Genomic DNA, 8899 nt, shown 5'->3' with positions numbered 1-8899 from the left:
AAATGGACAACAGGAAAACATCAATGTAAATGATCAGGCACCTCTTATGCCAAACGAAGGAGTGCCAAACGAAGTAGTGGTGGCACCTCTTGTGCCAGAAGCTGCACTCTATGATTGGGCAGCCAACAACTGACAACATGGCCACCACCATTGTTGTGCCCCAAATACAAGCGGAGACATTCCAGATCACCAACAACATGTTGCATCTTCTGCAGAATAAGGGATTGTTCTCGGGTCACACATTGAAGAAACTCAACAACACCTGAAAAATTTTCTATCAATTTGTGTGACCCAAAGGCAACCAAATGTGACCCTAGAAGCAATCAAGCTGTTACTATTCCTGTTCTCTGTGACTAGGAAAGCTCAAACTTGGCTGAATTCGCTCCCAATAAATTCCATTTCCACTTGGGAGGAATTAGTCAAGCAGTTCCTGAACAAGTTTTACCCGCCTAACAAGACTGCAAGACAGATTGATGAGATATTGCAGTACAAGCAGATGCCCACTGAGACCTTGTAGGAAACTTGGGAAAGATTCAAAGGGATGATAGTGAAGTATCCCCGCCATGATATTCCAGACCAGATGCTCGACTAGAGATTCTACATGGGTTTAGCAGACAATTTAAAAGCCAATGTATATGCTTCAGCTGGGGGTGCATTCCCGAGTAAGACATTCGCAGAGTGTAAAATTCTTCTTGACAAGATGGCCCAGAATTCGGGGTGGATGATGAGAGGTACGACCTTGACACCAATAGTGCATTCAGTTCCTCTTGAATCAAATAATTCACATGCAGAGAATATAGCCACACTCATGACTCAGATGAGTATACTGACAAAGTAGATTGATGGGATGGGTACAAAGCAAGTGCATATCGTTGACACAACAAATGGAGGACTGTGTACACATTGCATTAATTAGTCTTATGTGTGTTCATGGAGTGGAGAAGGTGATAACCAAGGGTTAAGAGAGGATAAGAATTATGTCAACAATTTTGGGGGTCAGAGACAAAGAGGAAAACAATGGGGGCCAGCACCCAACCAGTAGTACAAACCAAATATGCCACAACCTGAAGGTATACGATCCAAGGCCAAATGGTGCCATATCAGTGGCAACATGGCTATCAATAGTAGCACCAGCAACAATTGACATATCAGCCACCTCATCACCAATAGGACGACAATATGGTAGAAATCAGGGGTATGCTGCAACAACTTATTGGAACAAATGGTAAGATGCATGAAAAGTTGGCAGCGCATGACTCAGCAATTAAGGGTATTGAAACTCAACTAGGGCGGCTGTCCATGGCCTTAAATAACCGCCCCCATGGAACATTGCCAGCTAACACAAACATTAATCCCAAGGAGCAAAACCCGAATCAGTTGATGGAAGTGAGTGTCTGGAATGGGAGAGATTTAGACAGGGAGCAAGAAGTTGCTCAATCCAGAAGAGAGACTACACCAGCCACTCCAGTTCCATTAGAGATAGATGAATCAGCAGAACTTACTAAAGTGGTGGTTGAACAGGCTCAAGTTGATAAGGGTAAGGCTAAAAAAAGTGAACAAGTTGCAGAACAGGTAGTACCTCTTGTGCCACAAAATTCCAACAAAGAAAAGCCAACAAGCAGTGGACAAAGAGTGATGCCTGCACCATTCCCTCAAAGACTGGCAAAACAAAAGAAAGAAGATCAATAAAGGAAATTCATGGAGATGCTTCGTCAGATTCAATTGAATATCCCTCTAATGGATGCTTTGAGGGAAATGTCAGGATATGCAAAGGTGATGAAGGACCTGATGTCACGAAAATTTGACTTTCAGGACCTGTCCATAGTAACTCTGACACAGACATGCAGCGCAATAGTGGCAAGACCCATGGCTCAAAAGATTTCTGATCCAGGTAGCTTCACTATTTCGTATACTATTGGGAGTTATGCTTTTGCAAAAGCATTGTGTGACTTAGGAGCCAACATAAACTTGATACCTTTGGCAATATATACAAAACTGGGCATTGTTAGAGCTAGACCGACTTCGATGATGTTGCAACTGGCTGGCCGCACGGTTAAAAGACCAACGGGGATTCTTGATGATGTGCTGGTACAAGTGGGAAAGTTTGTATTCCCTGCAGACTTTGTTATTTTGGACTACCAGGTATATGAGGAGATACCTATCATTCTGGGGAGGCCATTCTTAGCCACTGGGAGAACATTGATTGATTGTGAAATTGAGGAATTAAAAATGAGTTTGAACGATGAAGAAGCAATATTCAATGTTCAACAATCCATGAAGAGACCTAGTGAATATGCAAATTGCTCACTAGTAGAAGTTGTAGATGTGATCCTGCATAAAGATGATGAGACCCTGAATGCTAAAGATCCATTGGGAGCTTGCTTGACAAATTTAGAGGAGATGGATGGTGAAGAGTTGGCAGAGTGGGTCATGGAACTCGAAGGCCACGGATTCTGGAAGAGGGAACCTCAGTTCGAGCCCCTTGATTTAGAAGAGAGAGCTACACCACTTGCAAAACCATCAATAGAGGAACCACCCCAACTAGAGCTGAAACCGCTTCAAGCCCACCTCAGGTATGCTTTCTTGGGTCCCAATTCTACTTTGCCTTCTATTATATCATCTGGTTTACTAAATGTGTAGGTAGAATAATTACGGAAGGTGTTGCATGAATGCAAAACTGCTATTGGTTGGACCATGGTAGACGTAAAGGGTATCAACCCGGCTTTCTGCATGCACAAGATTCGTCTGGAAGAAGGGCACAAACCTTCTAGGGAACATCAACGAAGGCTGAACCCGAATATGAAAGAGGTAGTGAAAAAGGAGGTAATCAAGTGGCTGGACGTGGGCATCATCTATCCCATCTCTGACATCAATTGGGTAAGCCCCGTACAGTGTGTACCGAAAAAGGGTGGAATTATAGTTGTACAAAATGAAAATATTTAGTTGATCTCAACTCATACATTCACAGGGTGGCGGATTTACATGGATTACAGGAAATTAAATGCAGCCACCCGAAAGGACCATTTCCCTTTGCCCTTCATTGACCAGATGTTGGATAGGTTAGCTAGGCGATCCCATTTTTGTTTCTTGGATGGATACTCGGGGTACAATCAGATCTCAATAGCCTTGGAAGATAGAGAGAAAACGTCCTTCACATGTCTGTATGGCATCTTTGCCTTTCAGAGAATGCCCTTTGGACTTTGCAATGCACCGGCCACATTCCGGCGGTGTATGTTAGCCATTTTCACCGACATGGTCAAAGACATTATGGAGGTGTTTATGGATGATTTCTCTGTGGTAGGAGATTCATTGAAAGATTGTCTTCACAACCTTAAAAGAGTGCTCAAACGATGTGTGGAGACAAATTTGGTGCTGAACTGAGAGAAGTGCTATTTTATGGTATAAGAAGGCATAGTGTTGGGGCATAGAGTGTCCAAAAAGGGGATTGAAGTACACCATGCAAAAGTTGATGTGATTGAGAATCTCCCAGCACCCACTTCAGTGAAATCAGTGAGAAGTTTCCTTGGGCACGCCGGATTCTACAGGCGGTTCATTAAGGATTTTTCAAAAATTGCTAACCCTTTATGTAAGCTGCTTGAAAAAGACCAGCACCTTATGTTTTCTAATGATTGCAGGTTGGCATTTGAGGAGCTGAAGAAGAGATTGGTGACTGCACCCATCATTATTGCATCCAACTGGGAGCAACCATTCGAGCTGATGTGTGACGCTAGTGATTACGAAATAGGAGCGGTTTTGGGCCAGTGCAAGGAGAAATTTATGCACCCAACTACTATGCAAGTCGGACGCTTAGTGGTGCATAAAAAAACTACAAGGTCATGGAAAAGGAAATGCTCGCTGTAGTGTTTGCCTTCGACAAATTTAGGTATTACCTGATGGCTCGAAAGTTATTGTCCATACTGACCATGCAACCATTATGTACTTGATAGCAAAGAAGGAGTCAAAGCCCCGCTTGATTCACTGGGTTCTGTTGCTACAAGAATTTGACCTGGAAATTCAGTGACCGAAAGGGGACAGACAACCAAGTAGCACACCACCTCTCGAGGTTGGAAGAGGCAGAAAAGAGAACGAAGGTTGAAGATATCATTGAGATATTCCCAGATGAGAAATTACTTGTTGTGACAATGGAGGAGGCACCATGGTATGCTGATATTGCTAATTACTTAGCATGTGGTATTGTACCTCATGATCTCTCCTCAATTTAAGAGAATTTTTTCTATGATTGTCGGGCGTATTATTGGGATGAACCACTATTGTTCAAAATATGTGTTGATAACATGATCCGGAGGTGTATCACCGAGCAAGATCAACTCTCTATTTTTCGGTTTGCCATGCTTCGCCATATGGTGGACACTTTGGAGGAATTCGGACAGCAGCAAAGGTGCTGAAATCAGGCCTGTATTGGCCTACATTGTTCAAGGATGCCCATGCTTGGGTCAAAAGCTGTGTTGAATTTCAAAGTACGGGAAACATATCCCGTCGTCATGTGATGCCAATGACCACAATCCAATAGTTGGAAGTGTTTGACATGTGGGGGATGGACTTCATGGGGCATTTCATTAGCTCATACGGTAATAAGTATATACTGGTTGCCGTTGACTATGTCTCCAAGTGGGTCGAAGCAGTTGCTCTCCCAACCAATGATGCGAAAGGGGTGACCAGTTTCCTAAGGAAAAACATCTTCACACGTTTTTGGCACCCCCTGAGCCATAATCAGTGATGGTGGCTCTCATTTTTGCAATAGAGCATTTGCACGCCTGCTGGAGAAGTATGGAGTTTTCCACAAGGTAGCCTCATCATACCACCCATAAACAAACGGGCAGGCAGAATTGTTTAATAGGGAAATCAAAAGTGTCCTCTCAAAAACAGTGAATGCAACAAGAACTGATTGGGCAAAGAAGCTGGATGATGCATTGTGGGCATACTGCACAGCCTTCAAAACTCCAATTGGTATGTCACCATACAAGTTGGTATTTGGAAAGGCATGCCACCTTCCGGTTGAGCTCGAACACAAAGCACTGTGGGCATTGCGGTAGCTGAACTTAAACATGGAGACAACGGGCACCAACAGAGTTAATGGGTTTCATAAGCTTGAGAAATTCCAGTTCCAAGCATTCGAGAGTGCTAGACTATATAAATAAAGGATGAAACTGATGCATGACAAGCACATCTTGAATCAGAACTTCAAACCCGGAGAATTAGTGCTGCTATATAACTCAAGATTGAGGTTGTTCCTGGGTAAGTTGAAGTCCCGATGGTCAGGACCGTTCAGAGTGGTGCAAATTTTCCCAAGTAGAGCTGTGGAGATCGAATCTGAAGATGGGACAAACAAATTCACAGTGAATGGGCAGAGGTTGAAACATTACATTGGAATGACTTAAGAAAAATGGGACAACGTGGTGATAACATTGGAGGAGCCCCAATACACAAATGAGGAGTGATGACATGAGCCTGCGTCATGCCGCGATGTTAAATCAGGAGCTTCATAGGAGACAACCTATTGATTTGTTGTATTTGTCGTGCCACGACATTAACTAAGGTATTGGTTGGGAGGCAACCAAATGCATAGTGACTTTACTATAGTTAGAATTTGTTATTTTTTATTTTAGTAAGTACTAACCAGTGCAGGTAAGCTTGGGTGAGTGATAAGTCCATTAGACGCTGAAGGAATAGGTAAAAAAGTTGAAAAATATCGATGCCCAGGAGCGCGGCCATGCATGAACCACGCTCAGACCGCGCATATTGCAATGTATTCTGCCTCAGATTTCTGTCCAAGAGCGCGACTGTGCTCAGACCGCGCATATGGCAAAGTATTCTGTTTTACTAGCGCGGTCGCGCTCGAACCGCGCTTGTGCCGTCCGCTGCCACTTTGTATAAGTTAACATTTTTTTTTAATTTTCTTATTTTGTTATTTTAATTGTATTATTACCCCAACCCTAACCCCCCTTATCCTATCACACCTCAAACTCCTCTTCTCCCCCCACGACTAAGCCCTCTCTAACCCCTAAAACTAAAAAAAAAACTCTTCCCCTCCATCTCCACTCAAACACGCCCCTTTTCCATTCCTAAAAAATCCCAACCCTAATCCCCCCAAGGTTCAATGCCAATCCCATTACCACCACTCTTCTTCACTTCTCACAATCTCCTCCCACTTCAGGTAAGGTTTTCTTTTTGCCAATTTTTGTTGGGTTTTCTATTGAATTCTTGGTTATGTAGTAGTTTTTCTTCTTTTTCTCTTAGAAGTAATTTGTAGTGTATACATAGATGCTTGTGGATTGTGGCGTTTGTGTAGATGTATATCTTAACTTAGGTGGGTAACATTGGGGAAATTGTGATGAACATAGGTTTATAACATGGTTAATTGGGGGCTCCGGTGAATGATGCCCACAAAGTGTTTGTTAAAATGCCTCAGTGAGTGTCAATGGTAATTGTGACCAATTGTGTTGGTGAAGTCTGAGTAACTGCAGTTGAGTCATATTTTTTGTGCTTTGCTAATGATATTCTTTCTTCCAGGTAGTATGGCACCCTCCAAAAAGCGCCGAACCACCGATACTTCATCTAGTGGTCAAACGGGATCATCAGAGCACGAACGCCAACTGATGCCCATCCTTATAATAGTAACAAGTTCGTGTCCGCCGCAACTCAGGACCATTTTGTTGATAAGGCATCCAAGAAACCAATACCGGAGAGGGGCATAGATATAGGGTCGCTCCAATATGGCTGTCCCAACTTGTATAATGAGCTGGTCAGGTGCGGGCTAGAAATTTTCTTTGAAGAACCAGATGATGGGAATTTGATGGTTGTGCGCGAGTTCTATGCCAATGTTAAAGAAAATGCGAATGGTGTTGTCATAGTGCGCAAGAAGGCTGTGAATTCCTCTATTTAGGCTATTCAGAGAATATACCGACTGCCCGCACCTGTGTCGGAGATGGAGGATTATTAAAAATCCTATGGCAGAAAATACACTCAATGGGAGTTATTCTTTGAAACAATTTGTGTGCCAAGCAAGGAGATTGTGTGGATGAAATATAGGCGTAAGTTTCATTTAGCGGCACTCACCTTTGAAGGGAAGTGCTGGTTGTATGTCATCAATAACCACCTGCACCCGTCCTCCAACACCACAGAAGTGAATGCTCCTCGAGCTGCATTAATTTGGTGTTTTATGAATGGTCACAACTTTGACGTGGCCAAGCTTATTTACGAGGAGATGTTTACACGTTATCCGATGAAGAGGTATGGTTTCTTCTTCTCTTCCCTAGTCACTAGGCTTTGCCGGGTAGCTTGGGTACTGGAAAATTTGAGTGTGGATGGAAACGTGCCGAGAGAGGCAAAGTTTCGAGCAAATAAGGTGACTACTGGGAAGGAGCCTGTGGCACCTGGTGGTGATGATAGTGATGACTCAGATGCATCTGATGAGGGAGAAGATGAGCAGAAGGAAGCGGGAGTCGAGCCACCCACCCATGCGCCGGTTGCAGAAGCTGCAGGACCATATGGGGTTGTCGGGTTACCCGATTAGCAACCTTACAGAAGGAGATGGCATGGGTTGCGTACCACTGTCGTAGACTTGGGGAGGCTAATTGATGCTTTGGCCACCTAGAATGCTAAATCGGAAAAGAAAATCATGGGTTGGTTGCGTGCTTTGGGTCGAGCGTGTCATCTTGACCCTGGCACTGTCTCCGATCAGGACTGAACACCAGGGAGTCCCCTTACCTTACTCTGCTTTAATTTCTTTGACATGGGGACATGCCAAACCTTTAAGTGTGGGGTAGGGGATGATTGTTGTTGTTTTTCAATTGTATAGATTTGTTTGTTTTTTTGATTACTGTTAATTAACTTTGACTTGGCCCGAAGACAGACACCTCTCGACGGGTCTCTTGAGGGACTTAAGTCGAACAAAAAAAAATTAGATTTTCTCCTGTTAGGTAGTGTAGCAACTCCCCCTTGGTTTTTCTTTAAACCACGATTCTTTTCCAAGGGTTTCCATTTGAACCGGGTGTAGTTAGTTTTTTTTTTAGTTTAGGAATTTTTGGGCAAAGAAGAATAGAGATTGCTTTAATGTGACACTTAGGCTAATTAGTTGACTCTAGCAATAAAGCCTTAAAATATATGTTCCTGAGTTGTCTTAAGCACCTTGAGCAGAGTGTCTGATGGTCTTAACTGAATTAAGTCATGTGCCGTGTGTAAGTGAGGCTTTGTGTATTCTATGCTAACACTCAAAGCTTAGAACTTGCCATGTGTGTGTACGAAACGAAATGGTAGTCTTAATTGGTCCAGAAAGTGATATTAGGCATTTCCTTGTTGAACCTATCTATATATGTTTTCACCCACCTGATTGTGTATATCCTAGTTAACTCTTTTGAGCCCGTAATCCTATTTCTTTGGCAACCACATTACAAGCCTTACCCAAGTTGTGAATTGTCTATCTTTTTGAACCCTATCACCTCTTAGAAGCACTTGAATTGTAATAAATATGGAAAAGTTAAAGTGTGGGGTGGTTGGTTAGGCTTTTGAGTGGAGCTAATGGAATACGGAGAAAAAAATAAAATTAAGAGCCACTTGAATTAAAAAATCACTTTCCTTGCTAAGTGGTGGCTCTTGATGTAAATGTGCTAAAAGAAGTAGGGGGTGTAACTCATTGATGTAAAAGTGGAATGAATGTTTGACAAAGGTATGGGCTTAAAAGTGAAAAATGTATTGAAGTGCTTAGGGAGGCCTAGTCACTATACCCATATGTATCCTACCTGTCCCGCAGCCAACATTACAGCCAAATAAAGTCCTATTTGATTCTAGACCACATGGGCTCGATTAGTCGAGTATTACACTACGGGCAAGCCTATGGTGCGATGTTTGTGACATAAGAATTTATTTATGAGGGTGAGTG

General features: G+C 42.9%; 2 protein-coding genes across 2 annotated transcripts; both read left to right on the top strand.

Moving 5' to 3' along the window:
- The first annotated feature begins 1698 nt into the window (after positions 1-1698).
- LOC138881570 (uncharacterized) lies at positions 1699-2640 on the top strand. Its single transcript, XM_070161804.1, has one exon. It carries the CDS (start codon positions 1699-1701, stop codon positions 2638-2640), a length of 942 nt encoding a protein of 313 aa, XP_070017905.1.
- A 54-nt stretch (positions 2641-2694) lies between these two features.
- On the top strand, positions 2695-6904 carry LOC138881569 (uncharacterized). The gene is made up of 8 exons (XM_070161803.1): positions 2695-2877; positions 3184-3319; positions 3410-3548; positions 3636-3833; positions 4019-4191; positions 4888-4968; positions 6532-6682; positions 6769-6904. The coding sequence occupies exons 1-8, from the start codon at positions 2695-2697 to the stop codon at positions 6902-6904; spliced, it is 1197 nt and encodes a 398-aa protein (XP_070017904.1).
- The last annotated feature ends 1995 nt before the right edge of the window (positions 6905-8899 follow it).

Source organism: Nicotiana sylvestris, chromosome 11 (assembly GCF_000393655.2).
Source record: "Nicotiana sylvestris chromosome 11, ASM39365v2, whole genome shotgun sequence".
Lineage (NCBI taxonomy): Eukaryota > Viridiplantae > Streptophyta > Magnoliopsida > Solanales > Solanaceae > Nicotiana > Nicotiana sylvestris.
The sequence above is the reverse complement of the archived record's forward strand: the minus strand, read 5'-3'. Positions and strand labels throughout refer to the sequence as shown.

Excerpts from the sequence above, each read along its gene's own strand:
- LOC138881570 (XM_070161804.1), top strand. The coding sequence starts at position 1,699 with ATGGAGATGCTTCGTCAGATTCAATTGAATATCCCTCTAATGGATGCT.
- LOC138881569 (XM_070161803.1), top strand. The coding sequence starts at position 2,695 with ATGGTAGACGTAAAGGGTATCAACCCGGCTTTCTGCATGCACAAGATT. Across the intron at positions 3,320-3,409 it reads AGGAGATTCATTGAAAGATT|GCATAGTGTTGGGGCATAGA; the intron begins GTCTTCACAACC and ends TGGTATAAGAAG. Across the intron at positions 4,969-6,531 it reads AGCCTTCAAAACTCCAATTG|GTAGTATGGCACCCTCCAAA; the intron begins GTATGTCACCAT and ends TCTTTCTTCCAG.